The following is a 13,310-nucleotide window of genomic DNA, read 5'->3' as shown; positions in this document are numbered from 1 at the left end:
TCATTATCCTTTATTTACATCTCCCAATAAGAGTTCTTAGAGTAATTTAAACTGAACTTTCTTTTATTCTTCAGAGTGATACATGCAACACTTTATTTATATATATATATATATATATATATATATATATATATATATATTAAAACATCGTTCAGTGCTTCTTCGAACTTTCATCTTGTGACAACCTAATAATTTTAAAAGAAAATTTTATTAATTAGGTTGCCACATCATCGTTATTAAGCGCACAGTACAAACATAGTGAGTATAAATATGTTATTTACAATATGTAGGTTTAAAAACTTTTAACACATTATTTCAACATAAGGACTATCTACTAACAAAATATACATCTGTCTTAAGTTATCCTATGCTCTCATGAAAACATGGTCACAGGAGATATGGATATCACAACCACATCTGACAAATCACAATTGATCTTATGAGTTGAAAATAACTACCAAAAGTCAATTATTCATACTAATATGACTATTCTTCATTTTTTCACGATTCAATCAATAATCAATCAATTTCACTCATACCCTAATATCGAGAACTCTTGACTCATATATGTTTATTGTTAGGATCGAGCACTTATCACTAGGCCAAAAATTATAGTCAATAATCAGGGCGCAACTCTTTTTACTTAAGATTGTGATAGTCCAAGTACGACTTGATTGTGACCCAGCTCACTTGGCCTCTACTACGGGACAATTGATACCACCTACAACAGTCTCTCACTCAACAATTGTCCTACTAGAAATCCCACTTTTGGATTGTGACTTAGCCCATCTGGCCTCCGCCATGGGACAATTGTGCAACCCGCAACAATCTTCCCCTTAACAATTGCCCACCGGGAATCAAAGTCATGACCTTGGCTTTGATACCAATTGTGTTAGGAATCCAAGTGTGAGTCTAAGTCCTACATTGACCAGAATTGAGAAAGTAGAGCACCATATAAGAATCAAGGCCCATAAACCCATTGCCTTAAGGTTTTGGGTTGAGAATGGTGTCAATGCCTTATATGGTTGGGTTCAGGTCTCATTGGTGTGTTGTATCTCCCAGTGAAATCCCCTCTTTAATCCTCACAGATTGTTATGATTGAGCACTTACCACTGAGCCAAAAACTATAACCAATAGTCAGGGCACAACAGTTGTCCTACTAGGAATCTCACTCTTAGATTGTGACTTAACTCACTTATAAAACTCCATATATAGATGACAAAAGTCAAATTCAAACATATAAATTCAACATGTAACCAGATTAAAAATTGACTAAGAATAGATACTAGTGAAAAAAAAAAAAAAACTCATTTTATAGCTCAATATTATATGAGAAGTTTTCCTGTATCGGTTAATATAACAACTACAGAAAATGGTAGAATGACAAAAGTGTGATAATTTAATTGTTTTTCTATGCCGGTAAGAGGCATAAGGGGTATAGAAATAAGCACCGACAAACTTGAAAATATTTACAAACTTAGAGAGATAATAAAGAAGATTTATAGAAACAAATGTATAAATTTTTATAAAATAAAACACGTTAATAAAATTTTAATTATAACTTCACTTCAAATAATAGAATATTCTAGTATTAAAAACTCTTTTTACTATTAACTATTTTTTTTATGTTACCAGACATATTTTAAATTTTATCCAAAAAAGTTTTATCGATATGTTTTTTTTTTATTTAGTCTAAACAAAGTTCTTTCGGCACTTTCTGAAACAATTTCTTTATCAAAAGAATTGGCTACATATAATCAGCAAAAATATATAAAATTTTAGGATAAAATAATATTATATATATATATATATATATATATCACCTGAAAAGTAGACAATAATTTATTTAAATTATTTTTATCTATTTTTTTTAAAGTAGAAATTGCAAAGAAAGAAAATATAAAAATAAAAGGTTACTTATGGCCTCGGGTCAAACCAAAACTGAGGCCAAAAGGTGAGCGAAGTTGCACATATGGCCTCGGGTCAAACTAAAACCAAAGCCAAAAGGTGAACGAATTTTTTAAAAAAGTAAAAATAAGTTGCACATATGGCTTCGGTTAGGCCTGAACCGAAGCAGAAAGTTGGTGCTCTATGGTCTCGGGTACGTGGAATCGAGCGGAAGAAGGTTCTATGGCTTCGATTCACAACCGAGGCCAAAAGGATCCTCCTTTGGCCTCGCTCCAATATGCTTCGGTCTGGGAACCGGTGCAGAATATAAAAAATAACCGCTGTCAAAACCTCTTCCTGCATTGGTGATACTTTATATTTCTATTTTATTCTTAATTATATTTGAAAATTATAAAAATCTATAATAACATATAATAAAAAAATTGGTATATACATTTTATATTTTTGTTTTATTTTAATTATATTTTGAAATTTAAAAATTATTAAAAATAATATTTAAAACAGAGACATCACTAATTAAAAATAATATATTTTTTCTTTTAAAAACGAATACACCCACTAAATTAAAAAAAGAAGATATTATACATTATTATACTTATAAATTCAAATTTATGTTAGAAATAAATATTCATATCATAAAAAATAACTTATAACTTTTACTAAAAGTTAACTTTTCATAAATATATCAACTATTCATTAAATTATATTTATAGATTTATATAATAAATCCAAAATAATAATATATAATTTATCATATAATATAAATTTTATTATTATTTTTACTAGTGGAAATGTACATATTATTTTCACGAGATAAAATAATTTAAAAAATTAGATATCATAATAAATATAAATAAAAAAAATATTAAATATGTAAGAATACTTATTCATTATAAAATAAGTTATATGAATAAAAAAATAATGAATTATGTGCATAAAATGTGGTTATAGATGTGATTACAATCTGTTATAAGGATAATTTTATTGTATACTGCACACACTACACTATATAGAAGGAGAGTTGAAATTAAAATATATATAATAACTGTTCATAAAAATAATTTTGGTATCATAAATGTCTGTTAAACTAATTTTTAAAATAAAATTAACAATTACAAAATTAAATTTAAATATTTTAATATTAGTGTATCATTAAACTTAAATGAAAATAAAAATATATTGATAATAGTAACATTTTTCTATCATGCACAATATATAAATAAAAAATTAAGACAGAGTATATATGAAATGAAGATATTTAAAAACAAATATTAATATTCAAAGTTATACATAATGTCTAATAAATATTTAAATACAACAAAAAAATAAAAAATATAACAAAATTATAAATTTAAACATGTGTTACTTGTTGCTATACTTTTAAAGATGCGACAAATCTTTATTTTTTCAAGTGGTGTGTTGTAAAGTAATTTGAGTACAAAACATACAATGTGATGTGACTAACTACACAGTGTTAGGTTAACTTTGCATGGTGTCAGTCCTCCCATCTTAGACTGATTTCGAGAGTGACACGTTATTTCTTTCATGCAATGTTCTTTGCTATCATCGCTACACGTTCTTGTTTGTGTCGTTTCTGTTTATGATCCTTCATATTCAACAAAGTTTATCAAAGCTAGAACAACACACAACAACAACAATTGAGTTTATATATTTAGTTATTCTGTGTTTTCCATCAAAGTTAGCTTTATATTCATTATTATGTATATGAACTAGTGAAATGAGTTGTGCGAGAGTACCATTATTATAGAAATTTACTAATTAGAAAGAACAATACGGAGGTATGGTACCACTGAGTCTGATCTCTGAGTGTGCCTTGAATTTGGCTAGTGAACATGCTCAAGTGGTGCCTATTTCACTTTTTGTGGCTGTTCTATGCCTTTGTTTGGTCATTGGTCACTTGCTTGAAGAAAATCGATGGATTAATGAATCCATAGTTGCTATCATAATAGTAAGCTGCATTCTCTGATCCCCTTTTGAAGTCTAATTATAATGTTTTTAGGGTTTTCTTTCTCTCCATTATCAGCTATGCGTGATCATTTCTCTCCATTATGTATCATCATTTGTTGACAGACCAATAGTGGTTGAAAAGATAACTTATGAAGACTCTGATACTATATGAAGATGCTGCATTATTTGATTGCTAATGAAAATGTCTTTCTTGAATAACATGTATCCTTGTACTTTGTTTCTATGTGATTTTTGGTTTTTCAGAAATAGTTCTAACAGGAAACAGTTATTTTTCTCTTATTGTTTGTCCTTCCTTAGAAACATATATTTTTTTGTTCAAGTAACTAATCAAACTAATACTTTTATGGATGATTTTGTAGGATTATTAAAAAAAAGTTAATGTTAAATACACTTTTATTGAGCCTTTGTGCATCTATCTTTCTCCTTGGTAGGGAATCATTGCTGGAATTATACTGTTGTTGATCACCAAAGGAAAGAGTTCTCACATCCTCACATTTAATGAAGAACTATTCTTCATATATCTCCTTCCTCCCATAATATTCAATGCAGGGTAAGAGTTTGTCTTATATCAGAGTTAAAGCAGCTCTTGTGGTTCAAAACTTTTCTTTGTAAAGTTAACCCTCCTGACAGATTTCAGGTGAAGAAGAAACAATTCTTCCATAACTTTTTAACCATCATGATGTTTGGTGTCATCGGTGTTTTCATTTCAACCTTTGTTATTACTATCGGTAATGACGAAATCTCATAGCTTTTCCTTGCCTTGTAGTTTGCCACAGTGAGAAGTTTTCAAGAATGATTTACCTTTTAATCTTTGTATTTGGTTCATTTAGGCAGCTGGTGGATATTCCCTAAGTTGAACTTGCTTGGCCTGTCAGGGAAAGATTATCTTGGTGAGGCCATTGCATCATTTCAATACTGCACAAACACAGACTATGTTTTAAATGAACCATGTACTTAGATATATCAGATTTGGATGAAACATAATAAGCTTATCTTTATTTGATTCAGCTATAGGAACAATTTTCTCAGCAACGGACACAGTTTGTACCCTGCAGGTTGGTTAGATTGGCAATGGTTGTGTTTCATCTAACTCTTTTTGTATGCTCTTAATTGTGAAACACTGAATTTGGTATCTGTTGTAGGTTCTGCATCAAGATGAGACTCCTTTACTATACAGCCTAGTCTTTGGGGAAGGAGTGGTAAATGATGCCACATCAGTTGTTCTCTTCAATGCAGTGCAAAAGCTTGATGTTTCAAAATTTAGCAGCAAGACATTCCGGTTTATTGGAGATTTCTTGTATCTATTCGGGTTAAGCACTGGTCTTGGAGTTCTAGTGAGTTTCATTAATGAAAAATTGGATGCAAATTTTGCCTGATAATTCTCTTCATGGGTGATCAGATGACTTTATGAATTTCTTCTTAGTTTCTTTAGTTAGTTGCTTGTGTTTCTTTCCCATGCATCTTATGTTACCTACACAGTTGCATGAAAGAGCATTCATGAGTGAAGTATACAAAGCTTTTGTCTAGCTTATCTTTCAGTTTGTCTCAGCGAATTAACATTTGATTCAAAACGTTGTTTTCATTCTTAACTTAGACTTTTATGGAAGAAATTTGCAAGCTGTTTCCATGCTTGACTTGCACATAACATAACACGCTTGTAAATGTATTGTGTTAAGTAACACAATTCATGACTTTATAAAGAGCATTGGGATTGTAAAATTTGGTTGTCAGCATGGAATTGTGAAGGAACGGAATCTGTATAAAACTGAAAAGTGCTTTTCAATGTCTGTAGTGTCCTATCATGATTAGTTGAAAGGTATGATCAAGTAAGAGCCAAATTGCATGTTTATTTTGAACAAATTTTTAGTCTTTGTAATTAGTATAAACAACAAAGGAACAGAGGGGCCCTCTTATTCTTCATCTCATGTACTTTCTCTAAGTAAATTCATATTTATGCAGGCTGGCCTCCTCACATCATATATCTTGAAAGCCTTATGCTTTGGAAGGTATGAATCATTCTCTAAAATTTCTCAAAACATAGGCTTTTTCAAGTGAAATTTTGAGTACGCGTTAACAAGTTTGTCTCTGCATACGCATGCAGACATTCAAGTGTTCGTGAAATTGCATTGATGATATTAATGTCATACCTATCCTACATGTTGGCAGAGGTATTGGAAGGAAGCTCATAGAATTTTTCTGCTTTTTGATTTCTCATTGATGATATTAATGGCATGTAAGTAGCTAAGATAATGGAGATTTGGGCTTTATAAGGAGCAAATGTAGTGTAAAACTTAGATAAGATAAACTTTAGCCAAAACCTTCAATCTGTGTTTAAAGACAATCTATTTTTGTTTACAAGATGAACTAAACCAGAAATATAGAAATAACTTCCTTTTTTGTTTTGGCTATCCATCTTAATGCAAATTCTTGCAGCTATGTGATCTAAGTGGAATCATCACTGTTTTCTTTTGTGGAATACTCATGTCACATTATGCATGGTATAATGTGACTGAAACTTCAAGAATCACAACCAGGTAGGGATAAATTAATCCATCAAAAATTTCAGTAATTTCCAGATTAAATGGTTTCCTGATTTGTTTCCCTCTTCAGGCATGTGTTTGCAACAATGTCATTTATTGCAGAAACCTTCATATTCCTATATGTGGGCATGGATGCCCTTGACATTGAGAAGTGGAAGATGACTAAATTAAGGTTCTAATCCTGTCTACAACTCTAAACAACTATATTTATCGAGAGTTTACTACTGATTAATGCAGAATTTATGGTCTAATTCATTTTCTTGTGCTGCATGGTATCACTACCTGCATAGATAAGTCAATGTGACTTCAGCCACTGTTTCAACAATGTCCAAGTATTTATCAGTTGATTATGATCAAGAGAACATTATTTTTAATTGTAAAGTATGATCTGCTTCTATTTGTGAAACATTCGGTAGTAATTGGATTTATGAATGAAACCACATGTTAGCTACCTTATTTTCTGCAGCTTGAAGTCGTTTTCATTATGACACACAAGATCTTAAGCCTTTGTTTTGCAACATCTGTGTTTCTGGAATTTTCTTAAGAATAATGAGATATATTGCAACATATCACATTAGTATGATAAGCCTTATTCCTCTCTAATAAAGATTCTCTTGTCCACTAACTTACTGCAGTTACGGAAGTTTGCTGGGGATATACAGTTCCTTAATCCTATTGATATTGCTTGGGCGTGCTGCATTTGTTTTCCCTCTCTCTGCTATTGCCAATTATACGAACACACGTGCTAGTTCTGACCAAGCATCACACATCACTTTTAGACAGCAGGTTACTAAACATTTTTTGTACGATAATCTCAAACTTAAGTTAATTGAGCAACTATCTATGATTATTTATTGGCTTCTTATGTTTGATAAACCATCCAGATAATCGTTTGGTGGGCAGGGCTAATGAGGGGAGCTGTCTCCATTGCTCTGGCTTTCAAACAGGTATATATGCATGAAATTCAAAGTTCTACACAAATTTCATCAAATAAATGAGTGTTAATCCCAAGAATTTCAGTTTCTGATTCATCTTTTGTTGGATGATCCTGTCAGCATTGCAACCGGGCATTATTTACCATTGTATTGTGTATGCAGATTTCTCTCACAGTTATAAAACAAACCAATCAAACTAATACGTTAAGAAGTTGATGCCATTTGATTTTTTCTCTTTATTATTTATGCAGTTCACATATTCTGGAGTTACTTCTGATCCACTTAAAGCAACAATGATTACCAACACCATTATTGTTGTGCTTTTCAGCACACTGGTGAGTTGAGGCATTCCCTCAGTCCTGAAAGTAACATATAACAGCTTAGAATAATTCAGTTGGATCTAAAAAGATTAATTTTCAACTGTTTTCATAGTGAAGCCAATTCTTGCATCTGCTGTCATCCACCTTTTGATCACACGTTGTTTGTTCATTCTTATGAATTGGTCCAGCTTTTAAGTAATTGATACAGCTCCAATGTCATTGCAGGTGTTTGGTTTTCTCACAAAACCATTAATGAGATATCTGCTACCCCATGCACCTACAAGGAAAAACATCATCAATGAAGAATCAGGTCCACCAAGTGAGGACTTGAATCTACCTTTGCTATCCCTTGAGGAGTCTGCAGCCACCAACATTAGCCGCGCAAAGGAAAGTTTGTCCATGTTAATAGAAAGTCCTGTGTTCACCATACATCACTATTGGAGGAGATTCGATGATGCCTACATGAGACCTTTTTTTGGGGGACCTCATCATAACCAATCACAGTGCTAGCAGTACTGCAAATCATGTATATATCAGTGATGCACTTGAATGTTGGAGCACAAATGAGGATTCGTTTAAATCCAATTTTGAAGATGAGAAGCTGCAATGAGGATTCATTGCCAGTGTTCTTTTTATGCTCAAATGAGGAATATGGTAAGTAATAAGGAAGGAACTGTCATTGGATTATCACACAGGAGTGTGAACTTACTTGAATCTTCAAAGAAGTGTATATTTTCCTTTGGACATGAATGTTGCAGCTTTTTAGCAGCTGCAGACGTTTGATTTAATGAATCCTGTTGTTTAAAATAGTTTTTTTTAGTTAAGTTCATGAGCAAGTGGTTCTGGCATTATCTCTTGTTTTGGATTGTTGCCTCTTTGTGACCACATGCTAGTCATTTAAATCATTCAAATACTTCTGTTCTGATCCATTTATTTCTGTGCATTAAATTCAGAAAAAAAAAAAAAAAAACAGACATTTTATTAGACTACAGATTGAAGTGACATGATACATGGCTTGGTATTTTGAGTGGTAGCGCATCAAACTCCATTATAGACTTGATAGGAAACTGATACATAACACACCTTGCAAACATGAGAACAAAAGGCAGAGATTGAAAATAAACTACTCATTTATTTGATGGGATCAAACTGCCAATTTAAAAGCTTCTCCAACATCAATACAGCACATGAAAGCAAACTAGAGACTAAAGGTTGCTCAAAATGGCTGTGATTCTCAAGAAATTCTTCAAACCACTGCAAAAATGAAGAAGATTTAATCAAGAAACACTATTTAGTCAAAGTTGTGCTTATGCTAACAAAAGTTCTACTCTGGCATAAGATTATTACCTTTACATTCCGGTGGTGTTTTCAGACCACATTTACTGGGCAAGGCCAAAGCATTGGTGGGGTTGAATCCAAATGCTGGTAGGACAGACTTGTATCTGCAAAGGCAGGGCAAATTGGAATGCTTAACAACATCACAGCATTTTTGACTTGGTTTTGGAGGGTATTGCCCAGTAACTGCTGCATAGCATGCACTTAGTTTAGTTGACTCTGTGTCACATAAAACAATTGCTTTGGCACCACCTAACATGACAATGAGCAAGGTTGCTAGTAGCCACTGCACCAGAACATTGCCACTAGTATGTGCCATATTCTCCTTGACCTGGTTTACCAAGCAACTAGGTCTAATCTACACTTGTGGTTTTGCCTTAAATGTTAATTTATATACACTGAAGTTTGGAGTGTTGTTGGATTAATATTTTGTATTGGTTTCACATACTTTTAGGTGTGTCATGTGAATCCACTCTGTGGATGTTCACGAGATTGGTTTACCTTTTAGAATTAAAGATTTGGCCTTAAACACAACCAAACATAAACTGGTTCATTACTTGCTATTATGAAAAAGAAAGGACAAAAGAACATTGCAATATGGTTTGAATCTGGTCATGCATGAACTTGTACTGAACCTTATTTGGTTGTTTTCTATATTTAATAAGATATATTAGTTAAAGAAGTAAAAAAGTTTTTGACATAATACAAGACACTATATTATATTCATGTGTTAGTTCTCACATGTTATTTTTTAAAAGAGATTAATTGGTATGCATCGAAAGTAAACAAACTGTGGGAAAAAAAAAAGTATTTTGAATTATAAATTAAAAAAAAAAAAAGTGTCTCCAACTGTGTTTGGATTCTAAAAGAAAAATCATTCAGAAAGTTAAATTAAAAATGGAAGTTGGTTTCTCACATATTTATGTCTTTATTGGATCTATTATGGAGTGGTAGGAAATGTAATGGTATTAAATACTGGAAAGCAATATTTTACTGTTCATTAATCTTAACACATTTTCATAAAAAAAAAAAGTACTTATGATTTATACATTGCATGTAATATAAAAATATAAAAATAAAATATGCCTATATACTCTAATTTCATAAAAACATCAAATAATTGTACTGATCAATGGCACAACATAAAGGGTCTTATCTGTTTTATAACTTAGATAAGCCAAACATAGATTAACATCACTTTTGCATAATTTCAGAGTTTTGAACACACTTTCTTTGGTAAACAAACCATCTTAGTGGTCAACTTCTCCACTTCCACTCCAACCTTCAAGGTGTTTCCTATCACCTTTGCACTGAACACCATTTCACCATGATTTGGCAACAATACTAACTGACACTTGTTCACCAGTGCATCAGACAGAGACACAGAATGTCCGCAAAGGGTAACAAAGCACCCCACAGAAGGGTGCTCCAAAATGAACCTGTGAGGAAAATATGCACCACTCACAACCCCTCTTCCTTGAACTCTCTCTTTAAACCCTTTTGGAAGTGCTGATTCCACACACTCAAAACCCTTAGGGTGTTTAAGAGCTGCAACAAAAGGCATACCTGATAGCTCAAGCCCCAACACCACTTCCTGAAACTGACATGGTTCCAATGTGCACTCACTACCAAAGGAACAATAAACCACACTGCCAGCTTCAAAACTTCCAAGCCATTTAGCCCAATTTTCATCAACAAGGCAAGTTGCTTCTTTCGGTACAGTAACATGCCCTTCAAGCAACACATGCCTCCTATGATAATAATCAACATAAGCTCCTTCAATCACTGTACTACCTTTGAGTCCTGTTGCATAAGACTGAGTTAGAATACTGTTAGTACAACGTTCAGTGTGAACAATGGCTTTACCATGATCAAGTTTTCCTGATCCAGCAAGGAGTTTTGGTTCATGCAACAGTTGATGATGTTCATCAATGTTGCAGCAGTGCCCTTTAGATAAAGGGTGTGAATATGATGATTCAAAAGTCAATGAGGAAGAGCTTATAACGTGATAAACTAAAGACTTGATTTTTAAGCATTGAGTTAAGCGTGGTTTTGGCACCCAATATGCATGATCAAAGAACACAACGTTTGGCTTTAACTCAAGCAGGTGGACTTCAATGTCCTTCTCACATAGGAGCATTGGAGTCATAAAAAATGAGACAGTGCAAGAAGGAACTTCAGCAACATGGGGAAGGCCATGATGATGATGATTCTGAGGGACACAGATTGGGATAAAGGAGATGAGATTAGGGTGGTGATTGAAGTGTTGGAAGGATGCATGTGTGTGCTTTGGGATGAAGAAAGAGATTTTGTGTCCTCTTTCTGCAAGGCTATTGGAGAGTTGCAGAAATGGTGTGATGTGTTCCTTTGCAAACCATGGGAGGATTGCTATGTGTAGAGAAGGTGAACAAGCCATTGTGGCCAAAAGTAGAATTCAACAAGACACAGTGAAATCTAAGAGGAAAGTAACATGTGAGAAACAACTTGTTTGAAACCCTATTTATAGAAAAAGAAAAAAGATCATGGAAAGCATGGTCGTGAGTGACACTTATCTTGTTTCTTTCAGCAGAGACAAAAGAAATAGAGTTAAAATAAATAAAAAATTAGAAAAAAATTTCACCTAATTTATGCTTCACGTGTAATGTTATTTATAATTTGGGTGAAAAAAATTAATTCAACAATTTCTTCTATTCTTTTTTTTATCCCATCAATTAACCTTATTTCTACTCCAAATTATCAGTCAGAGAATCGAGTTCTTATGTAAACACATTTCAATATCTTATTAGTCATATTTTTCACTGTAGTTTTCAACCCCACCACTTGATCATTCTAACATGGATGATAAGGTTAAGAATCTAATAATAGAAGAGAGATGAAAAGAAAAAAGTATGATGAGATTTGGTGAAAAGTGGTTGAAAAGTAATGGTATTTCTACGCTGTCTATCACTCTATATGTATTTATTGTTTATAGCCTAAGAGAAGAGTTTTACAGCTACCCACGTAAATGCGTGTGGACCTCACAAACAATCAAACGTCACAAAAATTCATTAATTTAAAAAGTTGATATTGTGTAGTATTATCTATAATTGCTTTTGTTTTTTATTTTTCATTATTGTCATTTTTCTTGTATTATTTTTAAAAATTCCGTTCTAATGTATATTTTTAATATTTTTATTTGATTTTTGTTATTAACATAAATAAATAAGAGATAATTGATTAACATGTTAAAAAAATATTAAAAGTAAAATGTCAGAGCCTATTAATAATTTTATTTTTTTATAGTGTAAGTAATATATGCTTAATGTAGTAATATATTAATTTATGATACATAGGAGATTAAATAGCCAATAACTAATCACCTATATAATTAAATCAACCAATTGCAAATACAATTATTCTCTGCTTGTTAAATAGTTATTATTTGTAACTGTGAATTTCTAACCTATATTCTGGGAATTCTTAAATGTCACTTCGTGACTTCAACTAAGTTCGTAGAGAAACATTAATAGAAATAAAGAATAAAGGTGTGAAAGCACGTATAATAAATGAATGAGAGTAACGTTTGTTTAGTTTATAGGTACTGTTCTTTAGCAGACAAATTCAATTCGTTTATTATTTTAAATTAAAGGTGTATCTATTTTATCTTCTTGTATATGGATGCTTAAGTAATAAATATGTATTTTGGTATATCTAATAGCCTCGAAAAATTTTAATTAATTTATAAGAACTGGTGTTTAGTAAAAAAATTAAATTCGTTTATTATTTTAAATCAAATGTTATCTATTTTATTTTACTGTATATGGATGTTTTTGTGATAATGAAAGTAACATATTGCTTAAGAGTTAAGATGACAATTTAAATATATTTATTTCCTTTAATCTTTCGAGACAACTCTTGAAAACAGTATTATGAAAGAGTTTTAAATTTCAAAGTAAAATATACGTAAGATGGAGTGATAAATTATAAAATAGTACAAAAATACTAAAAAGTGTATTAGGAACTTAAGTAGTCATTTTGTATGAAAGAGTGTGTGATATTATTATATTATTTATAATTAAATTAACTACATTCAAGAAGTTAAGAGTATCTCATTTTGTTATTCATATTTGAAAAAATAAAATAATGTGAATAATTTTATATTGAAAAGCATTATAAAATATTTAAAGAAAAAAATGGAGTTAGAGTGAAAAGCAAGTAAATGAACTTAAGAGAAGATATATAAAAAAAATTAAAAAAGAATTAATAAATTAAGGAAGTTAAATGTAAAAATATAAGAACTTTAT

General features: G+C 31.5%; 3 protein-coding genes across 3 annotated transcripts; 1 reads left to right on the top strand and 2 right to left on the bottom strand.

The window, feature by feature from the left end:
* Positions 1 to 3,534: 3,534 nt before the first annotated feature.
* Positions 3,535 to 8,543, top strand: LOC114187258 (sodium/hydrogen exchanger 4). The gene is made up of 14 exons (XM_028075453.1): positions 3,535 to 3,877; positions 4,329 to 4,447; positions 4,528 to 4,625; positions 4,728 to 4,787; positions 4,906 to 4,952; positions 5,040 to 5,231; positions 5,857 to 5,903; positions 5,999 to 6,065; positions 6,331 to 6,431; positions 6,508 to 6,609; positions 7,073 to 7,223; positions 7,322 to 7,384; positions 7,624 to 7,707; positions 7,918 to 8,543. The coding sequence occupies exons 1-14, from the start codon at positions 3,710 to 3,712 to the stop codon at positions 8,200 to 8,202; spliced, it is 1,584 nt and encodes a 527-aa protein (XP_027931254.1). The 5' UTR covers positions 3,535 to 3,709; the 3' UTR covers positions 8,203 to 8,543.
* Positions 8,544 to 8,655: 112 nt separating this feature from the next.
* LOC114187260 (putative lipid-transfer protein DIR1) lies at positions 8,656 to 9,467 on the bottom strand. The gene is made up of 2 exons (XM_028075454.1): positions 9,040 to 9,467; positions 8,656 to 8,946 (listed from the first exon to the last, which is right to left on the bottom strand). The coding sequence occupies exons 1-2, from the start codon at positions 9,344 to 9,346 to the stop codon at positions 8,939 to 8,941; spliced, it is 315 nt and encodes a 104-aa protein (XP_027931255.1). The 5' UTR covers positions 9,347 to 9,467; the 3' UTR covers positions 8,656 to 8,938.
* Positions 9,468 to 10,093: 626 nt separating this feature from the next.
* LOC114187007 (UDP-glycosyltransferase 79B30-like) lies at positions 10,094 to 11,514 on the bottom strand. Its single transcript, XM_028075107.1, has one exon. The coding sequence runs from the start codon at positions 11,441 to 11,443 to the stop codon at positions 10,238 to 10,240; it is 1,206 nt and encodes a 401-aa protein (XP_027930908.1). The 5' UTR covers positions 11,444 to 11,514; the 3' UTR covers positions 10,094 to 10,237.
* Between the last annotated feature and the right edge of the window lie 1,796 nt (positions 11,515 to 13,310).

The sequence above is a fragment of the Vigna unguiculata genome, chromosome 6 (genome assembly GCF_004118075.2).
Source record: "Vigna unguiculata cultivar IT97K-499-35 chromosome 6, ASM411807v1, whole genome shotgun sequence".
NCBI classification, from domain to species: domain Eukaryota; kingdom Viridiplantae; phylum Streptophyta; class Magnoliopsida; order Fabales; family Fabaceae; genus Vigna; species Vigna unguiculata.
This window is presented reverse-complemented; position numbering and strand designations above follow the sequence as displayed.